The sequence below is a fragment of the Trichechus manatus genome, unplaced genomic scaffold (genome assembly GCF_000243295.1).
Source record: "Trichechus manatus latirostris isolate Lorelei unplaced genomic scaffold, TriManLat1.0 scaffold00138, whole genome shotgun sequence".
NCBI lineage: Eukaryota > Metazoa > Chordata > Mammalia > Sirenia > Trichechidae > Trichechus > Trichechus manatus.
The window spans coordinates 7,088,488-7,108,694 of NW_004444074.1; the positions used below are offsets into that span (position 1 = coordinate 7,088,488).

The 20,207-nt window shown below is 38.1% G+C and overlaps 1 protein-coding gene across 5 annotated transcripts in view; it reads left to right on the forward strand.

The window, feature by feature from the left end:
• The window catches only part of AP2B1 (adaptor related protein complex 2 subunit beta 1), a 131,750-nt gene that overhangs the window by 68,460 nt on the left and 43,083 nt on the right, over positions 1–20,207 (forward strand). For 4 of the 5 annotated variants that reach the window (XM_023739692.1, XM_023739689.1, XM_023739693.1 and 1 more), the window contains exons 14-17: positions 1,381–1,573; positions 14,138–14,179; positions 15,044–15,190; positions 17,867–18,012. In XM_023739692.1, coding sequence (XP_023595460.1) covers positions 1,381–1,573; positions 14,138–14,179; positions 15,044–15,190; positions 17,867–18,012 — 528 coding nt within the window. The remainder of the gene's footprint in view (positions 1–1,380; positions 1,574–14,137; positions 14,180–15,043; positions 15,191–17,866; positions 18,013–20,207) is intronic. The other variant, XM_004385430.2, reaches the window with a different exon arrangement.

Consider the following 20,207-nt stretch of genomic DNA (forward strand, 5'->3'; position numbering starts at 1 on the left):
TTTTTTTTTTTTGCCACCCCTAAAGCCAAATCATTAATTTTAATTTCAGTGCCTTTGCACAAACCATCTCTTCCTCTCTGGAAGGTCTCACTCTGGTAGTTCTAGTAACTCTGCTGTTCTCTCCTCAAACTCTAGTTATAACACCATTCTTCTCGAGCTTTTAGAATCAACCCTACCTGGTTTGTTTTGCTTCTTTGCTCTATCTTGTCAATATGCAGACACTCTCATAATACCATTTTGTGCCGTTATACAGTGAATGTGCTTTTCAGTTGTGTTGTGAATGCTGACTTTTTTTTTTTAATAATCATATTTTGTTGTATTTTTGATGAAAGTTTCCACAGCAAGTTAGGTTTCTGTTTGACAGTTTCCACACAGATTGATCAGTGACATTAGTTACATTTTTCACATTGTGTTAACATTCTCTTTATTTGTGTTCTGATTGTTCCATTTCTAGTACTCTAGTTTCCCTGCTGTCTTTCATCTTTGCTTTGGGTTAAATGTTGACCTTTTGGACTCCGACAGATGGTTTTTTAGTAGAGAACTGATCTGTTGGTTAATATCCTTTATTTTGTGTGTCACTCTGCTTTTCTTCTAAGAGGTGATCTCAGGGAATAGTTTTGATTCAAGGTTTAAAGAGTGTCTCAGGCTGATGGTCTCAGGTAGTCCAGTTAGTCTGGCTTTTTTTTAAGAGTTTGAGTTTTGTTCTGCATTTTTCTCCCACTCTAACTGGGATTGTCTGTCGTGACCCCAGTCAGATCGATCAGTGGTGGTAACCAGGCACCATCTAGTTCTTCTGGTCTCAGGGTAGTTGAGGTCATGGCTTGTGTAGCCTGTCAGCCTTGTAGACTTGTTTCTTCTCTGAGATTTTTGTTATCTTATTGGTCTTTTTCTCCTGACAAGTAGAGACCAATAGTCGTATCTTAGATGTCCCCTTGCAAGCTTTTAAGACCCCAGATGCTATTCACTTCACTAGGATAGAGAACATGAACTTTGGGTAGCATATTATGCCAGGTGACTGAGTCATCCCATGAGACTGTGATCCTCAGTGAATGCCGACTTTTTGTTAGAATGTAAGCTATTTGAGGCAGGAACCTTATTTCCTGTTTCTTCTGTATTTCCCCAGACTTCCCATTACACTGCTGTCCCATAGGGTAGGTGCTCAATTAAAATGAACTGACTAGGCTACATAGTATATGTTTATTTTCATTTTATTAACTGTATTTTGATAAAGCCAAGAGTAGCTGTCATCTCTTTTCATGTACATGAACAAATGGTTATAAAATAAGAGGTTCCTTTCCTTCTGTGTTTTATAATTATATATTTTATTATGTCCTAGGTGATACTGACTTTTCTCTGTCCTCTGTGTGTGTGTGACTGCAGCACTGATGCGGGTGACAGCCCTGTTGGCACCACCACCGCAACCAACCTGGAACAGCCTCAGGTTATACCTTCTCAAGGTGACCTTCTGGGGGACCTTTTGAACCTTGACCTTGGTCCCCCAGTCAATGTGCCACAGGTATCCTCCATGCAGATGGGAGCAGTGGACCTCTTGGGAGGAGGACTGGATAGTCTGGTAAGCATCCTTCTTCCCCCTTTCTTGTGGTTACTTTTAGTTTTTTATATGCTAGAGAATTTTATTCAGCTTTCTAGAACTAGAACTTTTGGTGAGCAGTAGTGTCCTTTGATAAAAGACAGTGTTGTTTGTCTTTAGAGAGTTAATTATAATATTCTTCATCATTGTTAGGGGATATACCTGCAAGCATACAGGATTATTTTGTTGCCCTGCCTCTAAATAGAACTTTTTGTGTTTAACCAGCCTATTGTTCAGTGATCATGATGTTTAGTATCCTTTCCAGAGCTTGTTACTGCTCCTGCTTCTTAACTCTGGATAGCCCCTGGAATTGTCCTTTTGACCTGAACAGCATTAAAGTGGCCTCATAGAAATCATCCTGTGTTGAGGCTTTCAAGCCTTTGCCCTTTGCACATTTTACTGGCTCATGCCTTGTCTCATTGCAAAAGGTTTTGAGGCAGCCATTTGAACCCTTTGTGTATAAAATGTACCTTTATTGCAGTGGGGAAGACTCCTTGATTGGTTCTTTTTTTCCCTTGTCTACTTCCCTCTCACTCCCCAGTCTTACTTCCAATTTAATTAGCTTCCAGGATTCTAATACTAAAAGGCTCCAAAGTCCATAGTATTTGTGAACATGTGCTACCAATGGGAACCTAGATTATCTTTTGTTGGTATACAAGTTAAATGAGCGGTAGGAAGATGACCTTTCATTTGTGGAGAAGAAGGTCAGAAAAATAACAGATCTCATCATCACATGGCTCCCTGCAAAGTAGGTACTTATTACAGTGGAATTAGACACTTCTAGCTAGACACAAATAAGATGTTTGTCAGCCTGGTGACTATAAAGATGCCCCCAAAACTGATTTATTTCCCAACATCAGACATTTGAAGGCAGATGCCATAGATATGAAAATATATATTTTCGGAGATCACATAAACAAAATAACATCACTCTGCTGCATACACTGGCATTTCTCTCCTACTTTATGAGCAGTATTGTGTCTGGGGTTCATGCCAGCTAGTACAGGTGCATTCATTTCTTACCTGGCAGAGAGTCTAAGGAAATAGGACTGTAGTCACATCTCTGTGGATTGTGCGTTTTACTAATGAAAGTCACTGCTTCCAGAGTCTATACACAGACTAAGCTCTGGACTCCAGCTTATACTGACACAAATGAACACTCTTGTTGTCTTTCTTGGAAATATAAGTATTAGCTTTTGATGTTCATATCTTTAATGAATGGAGTTGGCTGATCACGATAAGCAGAATAGCTTTCTATATGATCATTCCACATTTTTGCATAGCCGCCTTATAGACTTAGAAGACTAACAAATGAATATTTTAAATATTCATGGAGATTCCCAGGAATCCCTTATAAACGTATGTATAAACAAAATAGCTCTACCTATTCTGTTGACACAGCACCCACAAGTTGAATATTTACATTATCCTCAAGTTTATGCCTTGACAACCCTACTTATTACTTTCCCTGGTGACTTACTACAAGTGGACTCGTTGAACCTAAAAATGCCAAAGAAATTAAACTGGAGACATGGAGGGGAGAAAAAGGCTCTGCGTTTTGATGTTGTGAGGCCTAGGATTCTACACTCTTGTTTCTTGACCTACTGTAGCATGGAAGGAAAGAAAAAATGTTATTTCCGTTTGATTTTTTTTTATTAGCTCTTGCTAACCCCCAAGATCTGTTAAGTTTTGTCCATATATTTTATGTAGCTACCTGGTCATCTGTTAGAATTCCTGAAAGTATACTTTAGATAAAAAAGCTTTTAAAACTTGCTTGGATTGTAGTAGCCAATGTAGCACATGGGCTTTTCTTTTTCTTTTTTTTAGGGTGGGGAATGAGTTGTTTTTCCAGTTGAGTTTCTAAATATTATGTAGTCTTTGTTATGTAGACCCCGTTATATTGCTATGTAACTCTAAATTTTAGCTTTTCTGACTTCGGGATTTAAATTAGTATCCTTGGGTTGATATGTTGTGGGTTTGTTAACCAATGTCATAAAACAACACGTGTACTACTGTTTCATGAGAAACTATTTGTTCTGTAAGCCTTCACCTGAAGTACAATAAAAAAATAAAAATAAAAAAAAAATAGTATCCTTGGTCTTATAGCCCCAGAACTGTTTACATGCAGTTTTCTTCAGCATATTCTGGAATATAGGTATATCCCACAAATCAAAATGAGGAGTAAAAGCCCTTGTTTTTACTTTGGATTTGTATGTGGTTAAATATGTATATACTCAGAGAACCAAGATTCTTTTTAGTAGAACATCACAAGGACAGCCTAACTCTGACTGTGTGGAAGATTTCGTTTCTAAGACAGCAGTGGACTTTGCCATTTTTTAAAATGCTTTTATTGTTCTTGTGCAAATTATCTAAAGAGGAAATTTTCAAAGTTGGCACTTAATCTGTGTAGACAGTGACGTTTCTTCATTGAAGACTTACCTTCGAGCATTGCTTCTCAAACATACGTGCTATGAATCTCCTAGAGATCCTGTACAAGAGATTCTGATTCAGTTGGTTTATGGTAGGGCCTGGGAGTCTGCATTTCTAACAAGCTACTGGTCCATGGACCACACTTTGCATAATAAGGGTATAGGATACCTGTGACCTCTCTGAAATGTTTGTCAGCTTGATGTTTGTACTATTAGCTTCTGATAAACCCAGATACCTTTTTCTCTTGACTTCAGTAGTAAACTCTCTCCTGGAAAGAGAACTCTTCTCTGCCCCAAATTGAGGGACGGCAGGAAACTCTTGAGATTATTTTGTTAAAGGTCTTTCTTTTACCTTCCAGGAAGAATAGTGTTGCTAGGAGTAGTAGAACTTGACCCAGACTCCCCTTTAAAACATGGCCAGGACTAGAATTCTGTGGTTGTTTGGGAGACAGAACTCAGGTTAGCTCGGTAATCATTTCAGAAAGGCCCCCAGACTGTTGCTGCTGCTTTTATATTGGTTTCTAACAGCCTCACCTATAGAGGTCAGTGGTGTGCTGCTAATGAAGCAGCCACTAACTGCTTAGTATTTTGAGGCTTGATGTTCTCAACCCTGGCTGCATGATTAAAAACCAAACCCAAACCCATTGCTGTCAAATCGATTCTAACTCATAGTCAGAGCTCTTATAGTACAGAGTAGAACTGCCCCGTGGGGTTTCCAAGGAGCAGCTGATGGATTTGAACCACCGGACCTTTTGGTTAGCAGCCAAACTCTTAACCACTGTGCCATCAGGGCTCGGCTGCATGATTAGTAGTACCATATTAAACCCCAACAAACCCATTGCTGTCACTAGTCGATTTTGACTCAGCGACCTTTAGGGTCCTGTATGGGGCAGAGTAGAACCACCCCATCGGGTTTCCAAGGCAGTAAATCTTTATGGAAGCAGATTGCCACATCTTTCTCCCAAGGAGCAGCTGGTGGGTTCAAACTGCCAACCTTTTGGTTAATAGCTGAGCGCTTAACCACTGCGTCACCAGGGCTCCTAGTACCACATTAATACCATATAAGGAAAATATTTTCAGTGCTTGGGCCCAACCCTAGAGCAGTTAAACAGAATCTCTGGGAGGCAGTACCTAGACGCTGGTATTTTTTAAGTGTTAATTTTACAGCCAGGATTGAAAACACTCAGTCAAATGAAATTCCAAATGGAGCTAAGGAGAAATGTTAAGAATTGATCTCTAAGCCAGGACAGTGACTTCCACAGAAGAATTACAGGCTCTGATTCTAGCCTAACATTCTTCTGGCAAGCCTCTTTGGCGGCACTTCTAAAAGCAGACCTCTCTTTAGTTTTGTTTTTTCTCCAAGGGTTCTTTTTCATTGTGATTTTCTGTTAGGTGATCTGTCCTATCAGAAATTGGCCGGAAGTTCAGTTTGACCAATTTAGATTTAGTTGCTTAGTCCCAGAGTCTCTTTTTACTCTTGTTCACTTTCCATGATGGGAGACTGCAAATTGGCAGCATTTTGTATTTCAGATTGTTTACCCATTTTCTGTTCCTCTGTCTTAAAACTTACTGTTAATTAGGAGATAGTTGTATTCTTCCCTTTACATATCCTGGTGATCCTCCCATTAGATGTTGTTCTACTTCATCTTCTTTCATTATCCCATTTTTGGAATTTTGAGGTTTAGTGAATTATGGCTTTTTCTAGAACCGTCATATTCTGGGAACTAGTTATCAATTTATGTACTCATTATTAACATTATTATTAGTCACAACACACCTGAAGGCTCTGACCTTCTTTCATCAGTAATAGTGATTCTTAAACCAAGTAAGAGTGGAATAGGAATACTGCTGTGATATAAAACAAACACACACTCACACTCACACACACATAGACACACGTACACCATCCTTTCCAGGTGATTCTTAATATGTCTTTTTTTAGGAAGCAGGAATCTTTGAAATTAGGCAGAGCTCTAGATTTTAAAAATGGAATGCCTCTTCATCATAGAACTTGCATAAAAATGGATTTCCTATATACTCTTTTTAGCCTCTTTACTAGAACACCCCCTTCCCTTATTTTTCACTTGCCCTTCAGCGTATTAGCTTTTGCTTGTATTCTGCAAATAGTTTCTCCTTTTGTTAGTATAAATGTGACTGTATCTTATCTTGATGTGGAGTAAATTCAAGTAACGTAACTTACAAGGTTGTTCTTTTCTACCTATAGAATATGATAGTATGGTATTTAGGTTTAGATTTGCAAAAGTAATTATTTGGGTTTGTTTCTTTGTTTAATAGCCATATATGTGTTTTTGATGCCTCTGATGCTTAATCTAATAAACTGCTTGTTCTAGGTAGTGTAACTTTTCTCCCAGTGCAGATCCTTCTGGTGTAGTGTGACAGGTGACCTGATGCCATGTGCCTAACTCTTATATATGTATTGTAGAGATACGCCCTGAGCTAATGATTCTGACATCTACAAGGATCGCTAAAGTAGCAGATGAATCTAGAATATTTGTTGCCTTTAATTTCTGGCTGTCAGCAGAGGCCATGGCTAAATTATAGCCTTTTATTCATCAGGTGCTTTGCATTATTCTATTTAGATAAATGCTGCTATCGTGCATCAAAAATGGAAAGGAAGCATTATCTAGAGCACCCTTTCTCTGTGCTGAAGAAGGGTTTCATGCTAGAGATATGTGCTCTGTGTGCCCACCTGGAGTGGAGTGGAATAGAGGAGAAATTGCCCTTTCCTGACTCCACTGTATGCTTTTCCAAACCTCCTACCTGTTTCTTATAGGCTTATGCCTTTCAAATACTTCAAGTCATGAACTATTGTAGTAATAATTTTTTTAAGCCACAGGAAATCTGTCATACATATTAGTTTTGCATCTTCATTTTTTTCCTTTGGAGGAGTTTTGCAGTGATTTACGAGCTTGGTTTTTAGATTAAGTGGTGCTGTGGAGAGAACTTTGTAAGTTGTTGCCCAGTTTTCCTCAGTAAATTCTTCTGTGCAGTGCATCTTCTATAACCACTGAATCTTTTTTTTATCAATGCAGAGGTTTAGTGATAGCTGGCCTCAGGCATTTTTGGGGAAAATTACCAGTTATTGAATACCTATTTCTGTGCCAGCCCCTGTGTTAGAACTTTTGTAATTTCTAATCCTCACAACAGCCCTGCAGAGTAATTGGTGTTGAACTCTATTTTATAGAAAACTGAAGGTTGCATAGTTAGTAAGTCACAGATTTGGTATCTGAACCCAAGACTTCTGAAAGAATTCAAAGTTTATACTCTTTGCAGTATCTAATGATTCTTCCAGTTTGTTTAGAATAGGGTACACTTTCACCTAACTGGTTGTTCTCAAATTGGGCCACATAATTTCTGGAGTGTACAGCAGAGTACAGGGCACATTTAAAGCTGCAGGATAAACATGGCTTATCATCTTGCAGTGTCAGTTTTACTTTTTACAGTGTAAAATTTCATGAATTTTTAAGCTAAAACATAAGGCTTGTTTGCCCTGGGCCTTTCCATGGTGTACCTCCCAGGGGCCCTGGGTTTATGAGTTTGTGCTAGTGTGTCCCTAAGAGACACATAAAAGTTTGAGAAGGACTGTTTATTAATTCATGAAAAGAGGAGCTAGATAAATTTATACACCTCTCTTGCAGTAAAAGGCACAGGATTGTTCATTTTACCCACTTTTAAGAAGAGCCTCAAAATTTCATCTACCAGTCTGTCTAGTGGTAAGCTGTGATAATGCAGTACTTTCAGGGCAATTAAATGATGTACAGGACATTTCTTCTGCTGCAAACTTGCTATCATAACCGCTCAGACAGTACATTTCCTTTCTAGAAAGGACTTTGGCCTGAGGAGGTTTATTTTTCCCCCAATTGGTTCTATTCATATGTGTTGGCATTGTTGGTGTAGATACGGTGTAGTATGACTGATCTAGGCCTGCTGGTAAGTAATTTTGTCAACCTTCTGTCTCGTTTGTGATGTTCTTCAATAAAATGACTCAGTTCAAAATAGTATCCCCAAGAAACAATATTGCCAGTAGCCCTATTTATATGGTTACTAAAGCATTTGTTCATTCAGTAAACATTTGAGTGCTTAGTTTATGTCAGGCTCTACTGTATGTACTAGAAATAATAGTTGTGAACAAAACAGTCCTTGCAAGCTTACATTCTAATAAGGGGAGCAAATGATAAACAAGTATGTACTCAGGTAGTAAAGGCTATGAATGAAAATAAGGCAGGATGCAGAACTTCTCTGGATTTTTACTTTATTTAACACTGAGTTCTGTCTGACTTAAGACACCTGGTGGTCATTCTGAGGACTAGAACATTCTGTTCTCTGTCCCATATCAGAGAGTAATCTGTTAACATCCACCTACTTTTCTGCTGATAGAAGCCTTTTCCCCTCAAGTTAAGAAGTCTTCTCTCAGATGATTTTGTATGACCTCAACTCACTTATGCCATTCCACATCAAGTCTGTTCTCAGCCATTAGTTTAATAGTTTTTCATGATTACGAATTCTTTTTACCTATTTGATTAGTTATATTTTATGACACTTTTCTAAATAGTTTTTTGAAAATTGAATTCTGCCCAATAGCTGAAAAACCATACGTTTTGTTTAGAGATAATACGTGCCTTCTAAAATCTAAACTCTAATAGGAAAGACACAGATTAGTGTTTTTGACACCAGTAGGATTTTAGTGTAATTTTATTGTTTATGATAGAGTTATTGTATTCTATTTACATCATTCTGTTTTGACTCCTGAATATCAGAGCTATTGGTAAGCTGTATGAACTGGAACATTCCTTAGGCTCCGTTCAGTTGAGTGAGTTCTGGAAAGCATCAAACAAAACTCTAGACTGGAGTAGAGAAAATGTCTGAGCTTAAGATCTAAGCCTGTGATTAAGAGAATGTCTTCAGATACCCAGACAACTCCTCACTTTTAGATGCAGTTGAGTGTACTTTGGGTTGGCCAGATGTGCCTCAAAAGAGCTAACCCAGAATGGTCATTGTTTTAATTTGTGGAAATTTTTTGTCTATTCAGGGCTCATCTCAGTTGATATTGTTCCTTTATAAAAGGCTTTTCTTTTCTTGGAGTTAGGATAACTTAATAGAACTTAGTCTTGCGTTCCCTCTTTGTATTTCTGCTTTTGTAGCATATTGCCATTGGATGAGGGCATTTCCTTAGGTACTTGTAGCTGAACTAAGACCGTATGCAAGTCCACTTGTCAGACTCTTGGACCTGGCTCTGTTTCAGAGCTCCTATAACCATGCTGAAATCCCTTTAGCCTGTAAGTTACAAGAAGTCACCAAGAAATCACTGCTTTCCATTCAATTACTGAATCGACAGTGCAGCGACACGTTACTGTGTAGTTCAGTGTGAATTGAGTCCCAGTCAGCACTATTTCAGGCATGGTAAGTGGCCACTCTTTGGCAGTAGCCAAATGTTAGTATTCTTAGTGCCATTTAATGACTACAACTGTTATGATTTAGGTTGGAGACTGGGGAAACTACCAGTAGAAGGAAATTTGGACTAAAGCATGGGAAAGGAACAGTTCCTCCAGCTGTATCAGCTACAGACCTTCGGGAAAATCCTGTTTTTAACGTTTGAAATATTTTTCCTGAAATTGGCACTTCTTTCCTTCGTCTTTCTGTATCCTGACTTGGTTGGCCTATAGTTGACATTATTTCCATCATGTAGAAAATGGCAGCCTCAGTAAAGCAATCCTAGAAGCAATGGGAAGTAAGCAGCTCAAAAACTAACAAAAAAACCCCACTACCTAGACACCTAAGATTGGGATTAAAGCCATGCCCTGTACACTCCTTTTGCACTCCTGTGTCTCACCAGCTCACTGGATAACAGATTTCACTCTGAAATTTTACAAGTCATAGGCTGAATGACTTTTGTGCCCTACCTGATAAATATGGGTGTCTTGGTTTTTCTAGTGCTGCTGTAAAAGAAATACCACAAGTGGATGGCTTTAACAGGGAAAAGTTTATTTTCTCAAATAAAGTAGGCTAAAAGTCCAAATTCAGGGCATCAGCTCCAGGGAAAGGCTTTCTCTGTCTGTTGGCCTTCTCATCAATCTTCCCCCGGACTAGAAGCTTTTCCGTGCAGGGACCCCAGGTCTAAAGGACGTGCTCTGCTCCCAGCACTGCTTTGTTGGTGGTATGAGGTCCCCCAATTCTCTGCTTGCTTCCCTTTCCTTTTATCTCTTGTAAGATAAAAGGTGGTGCAGGCCACACTCCTGGGAAACTCCCTTTACTTTGGATCAGGGATATGACCTTAGTAAGGGTGTTACAATCCCACCCTAATCCTCTTTAACATAAAATTACAATCACAGAATGGAGGACAATCACACAATACTGGGAATCATGGCCCAGCCAAATTGATACACACATTTTTGGGGGGACATAATTCAATCCATGACAACGGGCTTGGAGTATTTCCAAACAGGTGAATCTTGTCTGACTCCAAATAATGCCAGCAACTGAACTAAAATGGTTAATGGCTAGTTCAGGCTGACATATAACAACTTTCCTGTGTATTTGTGCAGCTTACTAGCTTTCTTTTTCTCTTGGTTAATATCTGCTTCACCCTGCTTGTCACTGTAAATAGGCGAGGCCACTCACTGGGTAATTGGCTCCCATCCTTGCTGACATCATTCTTAGTCACTCTTGCCCATCACTGTGCTATCACCTTGCCATGTTTTCAGAGAGGAAGATCCCTTCCCCCTCCCCCGAATCTTTCTTAGTCAAGAGGAAAGGATGCTAAATAAAAATCTGAATAAACTAGCCTTGCTAGTTAGAAAACGTATCTTGAAATTGTCCTTTCCCTTCACTCTCTAGACATAGCACCATTCAGTGAACCTTTATCTTTCTGGCTACATCTCTTGTGTCTCTGTTACCCTTTGGGTCTTGTCTCTATAAGATCAGAGTTCTTGATTCTAGCTGAGTTATATCTGATGCACTGAAAATAAAGGAGTATCAGGATTATTTTTCACTTTCTTCCATGGTTTTGAATAAAATTGACAAGCAGCATGGGGGAAGAGTACATTCAGATCTTTTTTAGCTAAGATATTATTCACATAATACTCAAAAAGAATGAAATCTAAGAAGATAAGGGCTATAAATGGACTTTATTTCCTTTGGTCAGAACGCCACCAGTGAGTGCCTTTTCTCAGTGCTTTTTATTGAATTTAACAAACTTGATAAAACTGCGGTTTCCCTTCCAGTGTGTTTTTTCTTTTTTGCCATTGATTACTAACCAGTTTCGTAAAGAATTCCATCTCTTTCAAGCTTGGATTGTAAGCCTGGCCAGAAGAGGGAGGGTGTTTGAGGGGAGGAAAGGTGGGCCCTTCAAGAAAGTCATAAAACCAGATCATAAAACATTAGACAAATGAAACATTTTGCAGAGTCCCTTCCATTTTTTTTGTGTTTAGCCTTTCCTTCCCTTCCTTACAAAGGGGTTTTCTTTTGTACTCACTTTCTGGTTTCCTTTTTATTCAGGATTAAGCTCCAAAGTCATTTCCAAATGGATGAATCTTGTCTGACTCCAAATAATAGCTAATTCTCTAGGACGTGGCTTTCAACATTGACTGTACATTAGAATCACCTGGGGAAGCTTTTTAAAATCTGCTGCCCACAACTCTTCAGACAGGGATTGGACTGGACTGTGGGACATAAAGGGGTACTTGTGAGGAGTGTGCCTCTTAGCTCAAGTAGATACAAGAGACTAAATGGGCAGCTGATGTCCAGAGGTGAGATGGGAAGGCAGAGAGGGTTAGAAGCTAGTTGAATGGACATGGGGAATCGGGTGGAAAGGAAGAGTGTGCTGTCACAGTATGGGGAGGGCAGTTGGGATCACATAACAATGTATGTATAAATTTTTGTATGGGAGACTAACTTGAAATGTAAACTTCATCTAAACTACAACAATAAAATAAATCTTGGTGCCCAGGCTACACCCCAGAACAATTAAGAAAGTCAGACATCAGTATTTTTTAAAGCCTCCCTTAGGTGATTGATTGAATTGTGTATTTTTAGGGTTGAAAACCATAGTTAATGGAACATGATTGAAGTAGTTATTAGTGATCTTAGAAAGTTCGAATCTTGGTCTAAGAAACCTCCAGGTTTTTATGCAGAAAAAATTTAAAATCTCCCGTAATCAGCCCACCTTTGCAAACTTCTTTGCCACAGCTTTCTTTTTTTTTTTTTTTAACACACGTCTACCCTTTTTAAGACACGTCTACCCTGTACTCCAGCCTAACTGGACTACTCATTCTTCCTGATCATGCTTCATACTGACTTTGTTTGCACTATTTGAGAAATCCCCTTTCTCCCCAATTTTGCTTTTTATATCGCACCCTTTTGGCTCGAACACTGCCTTCTCTGAAACTTTTTTTTCATTATCCTTCATCCAGAAGGAGGCTATTCCCCTCAGAACTTACCTTTTTTGCTTTGATATATTCTGTATGGTTTTGCATTCATGTTTTGTTTCTCCAGCCAGTTTGTAAAACTGGGTCTTATTTGTATGTGTATTCCCTTCATTGCCTGGCATCTTTACATTCCCCATAGTGCCTTGTATCCAGTAAACACTATGTAAGTGTTTGAATAAAGGAATTTCATGCTCTTCAGATGTCTTGCTGCAGATTTGTGCTATTCTGGAACTGGGGAGAAAGCAGATGTGGTATCTTTTCTGTTTGGTTTTACACTTGCCTAGTTATTCAAATTCTTGGTTGTGATGACCTTTTTATTTGTTTAAGCCTGTGGTTTCCATCCTATGTCCAGTCATTCTTTAGTCTTCAGGAACCAGATTCTGGAAGGGTTGACTCTTTGTGATTTGAAGTGCTCTGTAGTTTAGTGCAGAACATGTTCATTAATGCCAGTTAGGAAGCCTTTGCTCATGTTATTTTCTATCATGGTGGAAATAGATTTTTGTTGTAGATCTTGCTATTTTTCAATATAGTTTTTTTTTTTTTAAGTTTTTGGCAGCCCTGTTTTATATACTAATCTGTTCATTGAGATGACAAATAAATTCTCTTTCTCAAATCTACCACTAAATGAGAGACAATAAAGGAAACAGTGTTTTGTAGGGCAGACTAGGCATTTGGTGATTCAAAGAGGAGTTTTAAATGCAAAATGTGTGAGAACTAGGAAGGAAGCAAATGTAGAACTGTGGCCCAAAAAAAAGGAGGGAGGGGAAAGGTCTATTTTGTTTTTCAAACAGGGCAGTTAGTTGTATATAATGTATATGTTTTACTTGTCTTGGATGCAAGCTATTTTCAGCTTCTGTTCTTAATGCTTTTGTCATGGAAGACTAACTTCACCATGAATTATATAGAGCCCTGAGGGGGGGAAAAAAAGCAAAACCACGTGAAAGTATTTTACCGTCTGCCAGCTAATTCATTTAGTCTAATTCTCCAAAATTTAGCATCCTTTTAAATTACCTACTCCGAAGAAATCACAGTATTTCACCTTCATAGTAGTGAATGTAAGACAGATTTGAAGCATTGCATGCCTCCCCACTTCTTCCACAGGCAGGAGATCTTTCTGTCCCACTATTTTCTTTCTTAGGAAAGCTCTGAACTCTAAAAATAACTTTTGTACCACCTATAATTTTTGAAGCTTGAAATTGCAGCTCAGTACTGGTTTCATTCCCACCATCTCAGTGGGGCAGCAGATTTAGAAGACCGAAGCACATTTTAGTTTTCTTTTTTCTTTCTCCCTTAAATTTTCTTTTAAAGAAAAAGTAAAATGTATTCAGCACATTATTGCTTGGAGATAGAGCTTCTTGGAATATGCAAACTCTTTAAATCCTGTTTGGGTTTATGCCTGTGTATTCCAGTGGAAAGATTGGATCTGAAACATCCCTCAGATGTCCCAGCTCCATCTTCTTTCCAAATACTTTTCTCAAAACTGCCATACACCCTCACTACCACCCTAGGACATACTGCCTTGCGATCTAGAAAATCTTTAGGCTTTGGGAGATAAGTTGAATAGCATGTATTTCCAGCAGCTTGTAGAGCAATTTACAGATTCTGTATGGGCATCCAGTACTTAGCTAAATGAACTCTACCTCTCTCTCCTCTCTCTCCTTTCTCTCTTTCAGCTTGGCAGTGACCTTGGCGGGGGCATTGGAGGAAGTCCGGCAGTAAGTGCCATACTTTTTTTTCACCATGGGAAGCGCTGCCCCCTGTTTAATGCCTTTCCTATGCACACATTCTCAGACCAGCCACTGCTGCTGTCTAGCACTGTACACCAAAACCTCTCTAGCAGTATGTGTAGAGTAAAAAGTAGTATAGGGTTCCTCAGAATCTTTGCCGCATTTGGTTAAGGGACATCTTTAGGAATTGGTGTTTTGGTGTCTACAGAGATCTTTGTCTTCCTGGCATTAAAGACCTAAAGGAAATGGAACCTCCTATCTTGACTGGAGAATGCTTGTATTTCCTGGTGTCCTCTAGAAAGAACTTGAGAGAGTCAGATGGACTCAGAGTGAGGCTCTCCTCATAAGTGAGTTAGTTTGGGGGGTGTGAATATCCATCTCCTCTAGGAGAGCTTCCTACTAGATATTTATGCCTGAATTGAGGACGTAAGATATGGCTGGACCCAAGTGGAAATGGAATTGCTGTCTAAGTTGGATGCTTCTCCCTCTTGCTATAGAAACAGACTTCCCCTTTGTTAGGGTACCTGTAGGCCTTTTGCACAGAATCGTGGAAGCTAAAATTGGAAACAAATAGACAAAACTCTTGGATCACTGTGTTCCCGTATTCTACTGAGTGCTCTCTTGATAACGCTTCTAAAGAGTATATATCTGTGAAGCCCTTTTGTTACTGATGAAAAAAGAACTGTGATGATTAAAAAGACAGAGTATAACCATTCAACTCCTAAGAGTATTCTAATTATAGTGTTTTCTTATTGATTTATCTATACTACTGAAATATGTAGCAACATTTAAAGGACTATTAATCTGTTCTTCATGATCTCCCTGCCCCCGCCCCCTTTTTGTTTTCTGCAGGTTGGGCAGTCCTTCATCCCATCATCAGTGCCTGCAACCTTTGCTCCTTCACCTACTCCTGCTGTGGTCAGCAGTGGTCTGAATGACCTTTTTGAACTCTCTACAGGAATAGGCATGGCACCTGGTGGATATGTGGCTCCTAAGGCTGTAAGTAAAGAGAGAGCCTAGCAACAGTTTCTTAACAGACAGGACCCAGCTTACTTCGCCTTTTTGCATTAGTGTTACTTCCACTGCTAATAAATCTAAGGTTTGGGCCCTTGTTCTGGAGGATTTAAGAGGAAGAGGAAAAGTCGAGTCAAACTTAGCAATAGGAAGCACTGTTAGCATCCTCATTAACCATTTTTATTAATTAGACTTAAAACTGCAAAGAATAAGTATTTGAGTTTTGCTCCCACGCTTAGAAATACTGTCTCATTTGTCAACACTGTTAAGTCAATGTAGTGAAAACCTGGTACACAGCACCAGCAGGGAAGAAAATATAGTATAAGAGGTAACATTTTTACTTCTCATTCCTTCTATTCCCCTTTACCCATTGGTATTACGTATGAGTTCTAGAGTGCCATCGCTCAAATTTAGTTTTCATGAATTTTATTGTACCTTTTTGCAATTTTGATTAGGTTTGTGTTATTGGATCTCTTCTAGTCTCAACCTTACTCAGTGTCACTCAGATTGAAATTCAAAAGGGGAAACTCTTTTCTATAAATGAAGATCATTTAAGGCCTTGGGAATAGTGCCACTCACATACTTCCCCCTATGGTAAACTTCCTGCAGTCTTGCCTTCCTGAGGATCAGTATACTTTATTACTTCCTAAATTCTCTGCTTGTTCTTCTGATTCCTTGTGGGGGATCCTTGCTACAGACATGAAGACCAGTTGTCCATTCCAGGAGTCATAACTGTGTATACATAGCCTATTGCATAGAGTAACTAAAAATATGATTCAAAACTAAGTCATGGTTTTTTGGCACAACTCAGTAGGTCTGCTGTGAAGTTTACTATGTTGTATATTATCCCTAAAGTTGTTCCAAGTATATGTCAGCAAGGAGAAGATTGCCAAGTGAGTCTTAGTTAAATGGAGCTCGTTCTTGACCTTGTGCATTGAATATTAAAAGCCCCACAGGCTTTTAAATTTTAGTTAAAATGTTATCTAATGCATTTTGTTTACTAACATAAAATGTATAAATGACAAATTCAGATAGTTCAAAAATGGAAAATTAAATCTCCCTTTGTCCCTACTTCCCCATGGATAGCCAGTGTTAACTTTCTCATATGTTTTTAGAAGAAAAGGAAAAGACCATGCATATACCTGTATGTTTGTATCCTTTAAAAATACTATGCTAAAAAAATACTATGCCTCTACTTGCATGAAATACCTAGAACAGGCAAATACGTAGAGACAAAAGTAGATTAGTTGTTACCAGAGTCTGGGGTGGGAGGGGAATGGAGAGTTCTTGCTTCATGGATACTGAGTCTCTGTTTGGGGGTGATGAAAAAGTTTTGGAACTAAAAGTGACGGTTGCACAACATTGTGAATGTAATTAATGTCACTGATGGTACACTTAAAAATTGGTTAAAATTGCAAATTTTATGTTACATATATTTTACCACAAACTCAAACATTTTTAAAAATTAAAAATACTATGCCAATGGGATCTACTGTCTTGCACCTTGTTTTTTGGTTTTTTTCTACCACATTCTTTTGAATGGCTGCATGTACTGTGTTGATGTACCATAATTTACTCAATGTCATTGCCTTTTTGATGGACATTTAGGTGATTCCCCTTGCCCTCATCCCACTTTTTTTTTTTATTATGTGTTGCAGTGAACATCCTTGTTACGTGTATATCCTGGTATATTTTTTTAAGTTTATCTATAGGGTAAACTTGTAATTTGCTTGATCATTTTAGCATTTTAAGGTAAACGTTACCAACTTGCTCTCCAAAAAGATGGCAGATTACATTCCCACCAACAGGATATAAAAGTGCCAGGTTCCTCATACTCTGTCCAACATTGAGTATTACTGACTTTTTGAATTTTTTGATCCTCTAATAGATGAAAAATGGTATCTTGTAGTTGTTTGATTTTTTTTCTAAGTGACACTGAACATAGTTTATTTACCACCCATGGAGTTTTCAGTATTCTGTCACAGTGGTCAGAATAGCTCATGAATTTTCTGATTTTTTACTGTGCAAGCCAGAAGTGACACAGATTCTGGGACCAGGGGTTGGTAATGAATGAATTAAATAGAGAGAATCGGCATTCCGATTTATTTAAGCAACATCTGAGTGCTTAATATTTACCAGAAACTACAGCAAGAGCTATAAGATATGGTCCTTGCCCTTCAGGAGATTACTAACATTGGTTTTGGTAATGATGAAAAAGTCTTCAAAGATTGCATTAATAGATTACTATTTTCTATAGTAGATTGAATTTTTCCCATTTGAACCTTTTACCAAAACTACTAACAGAAAAACGTAGTTATACTCATTGGAATTCTTTCTTTTCCTTGTGTATATATATTTGGTAGCAATACTCAAAAGTAGTAAAATGACCAAATTAACCAGAAGAAACCAGGGTTACCTGTAGTTGGGTTTTTTTGGGGGGGAGGTGGGGCAGTTTCTTAAATAATTGGAAATGAGCTCAAAATTTTAAAAATACGACTTTATCCAGAGCCTTTTGCATTTGAATTGGTATTTATGGTATAAAAATCACCATAATTGACTGAGGAGATAAAAATGTTAATTTCATCTTTTTTTTAACTAAAAAACAAGTATCACTGAGACAAAATTTCCCTTGGTTCCATTGAGCTTTATACTGTGTTTCAGGTTTGGCTGCCTGCAGTAAAGGCTAAAGGCTTAGAGATTTCAGGAACTTTCACTCACCGCCAAGGGCACATCTACATGGAAATGAACTTCACCAACAAAGCTCTACAGCACATGACAGACTTTGCCATCCAGTTTAACAAGAATAGGTAAGAAATCTGAGTCCCCGGCTTGATCCTGAGACAACAGTGTGCCTTGTGTCTAAGAAGAGAGTGTTCCATCAAACAGTGGGTGAAAACGCTCATGTTGGCAGATGCTGGAATATTTAATGTTTCTTAAAGGATTCTAGAACTGGAATGTTGTTAATGAAACTAAAAAAAAAATGTTGCTGTTGAGTTGATTCCGACTCATAGGGACCCTATAGGACAGAGTAGAATTGCCCCATAGGGTTTCCAAGGAGCGACTGGTGGATTTGAACTGCCGAACTTTTGGTTAGCAGCCGAACTCTTTAACCACTGTGCCACCAGGGCTCCTTTAGTGAAACAGTTTTTAAAAATTTTTTAATTGAAATCCATTCATTCATTCAACAGATAATTTTGCTGAGCATCTATGTCTCAGACATTTCCAAGTACTGGACTACAGTAGTGAGCTGAAGTCTTGATCTTCTTGAAGCTCACATTTTGGTGGGATAGCTGAATGTAATTTGGTTGCTGTCAGAAATGTGAAAGACAGACAGTATACATGTTGACTGATTAATCACATACAGACTGACAGTGCTTTTAGCAATAAATTCTCAGCCTTAAGGAAGAAAGCAGGAAGAAGGAAAATGTCGATGTCCTATAGTTCTGAAACACCAGTAGCTTCTGTTTAATTTTGTGGTTTAGGAATCTGGCTGCTAGAATTTAATGGCAGGTTCATTTGTAAATTCAAGATATTCTTACAGAGTAGTTACAGAACTCTTAAAGCAGGTTTAATAAAATCTGTCAATGACAGTTTTTATCATTGACTGTCTGAGTTATTTCTGATCATTTGGAAATACTTTTGTACCCCGGATTTGAGAACTTGGCAGTTAGAAATCACTTATTTAGAAAAGCTGTGTTTTCTTCTGCCAAGACCAGTTATTTTCCAGCCAGTTTTGAAAAGCTGGCCATGTTAAAGGCCATAGCTGTTGGGGGGACTCTGTTGTAATCAAAGAAATCTTCACAGCTTACATTCATCTCTATTAGTCTTTGCTTTTTTTTTTTTTTTTCTTTTCCTTAACTAAGTAGTTCTGATACTTAGAAAGGATTATTTTTATTCTGTTAGTTATATTTATTCCTTTATAAAACACCCTTAGTTCCCGTTTTCTATAGGTAGTCTATTTGTTTCTTAATATAACTATCTTTTTTCTCCCTTTACTACCTCCCTTATTACCAACATCAGTAATACTTTCTTAAATATGTACTCTTAAATATACTTACCTTCTACTACTTGATTTGCCAGCTTTGACCCCCAGCAATGACAGATTAGGTAGAGAGCTTATTCTACTTTCCACCTACTTGCCCCTTTTTATAAATTGTATCATTTCTACATTGTTTTCACCTTTATCCCCATCTTTTGTTTTGTCTTGGATCTGTCCTTACTGCCAGTCCTTTCATTTAAGTTTCCATTGTCATTTCTTGGATGTCTTCTAGTAAATGCCTTGAAAAGGGCTCATGTCAACAATATTTTTGTGTTCTTACATGATCAAATCTGTAGCCTTTATCGTTGGAAAGTCTTGATTCAAACTTCTAGAATGTCTTTCTCCAGTGCCTTTTGTCAGTGAATGTTGTTATGGAAAAGTCATTTACCAGCCTGATTTTTCCCTCATTTAGGTGATATGATCATTTTGTTTGGCTGCCCAAAGTTTCAGAGTTCAGTAATTTTAGTAAGATATTCTTAAGGTTGACCAGTCTTGTTGAGTTTTTCCTTGAATAAGGTGTGCCCTTTCAATATGTAGATTGAAGTCTTTTATTTCAGGAAAGGTTTCAGGACTTCCATATAAACTTTTGTTCTGTTCCATTGTTTTTGATTTTCTTCTTTGGGGATCCCAATTATGCATTTATTGACTCTTCTTTGCCTGTCTTTTATATATGCCATTTTTCTCTCTAATTTTTTTAATTTATAAATATTATAGTATGTATCTTTAAAGAAGAGTGATTTTTTTTACTTATCACCACAATATTATACCAAAAAGTTAGCAGTAATTCTTTAATGTCATCTAATACCCAGTCAGAGTTCAGATTTTTATAGTTGTTTAATGTTTTTATACAGTTTGTTTTCTCTGAACAGGGTCCCAGTATGGTCCAGTTTTCCCTCTCTTTGAAGTTTTATCCTTAAGTTTTTCAGACTGTCTCTCTTCCTGTATATATGTTTGTAACTTCAG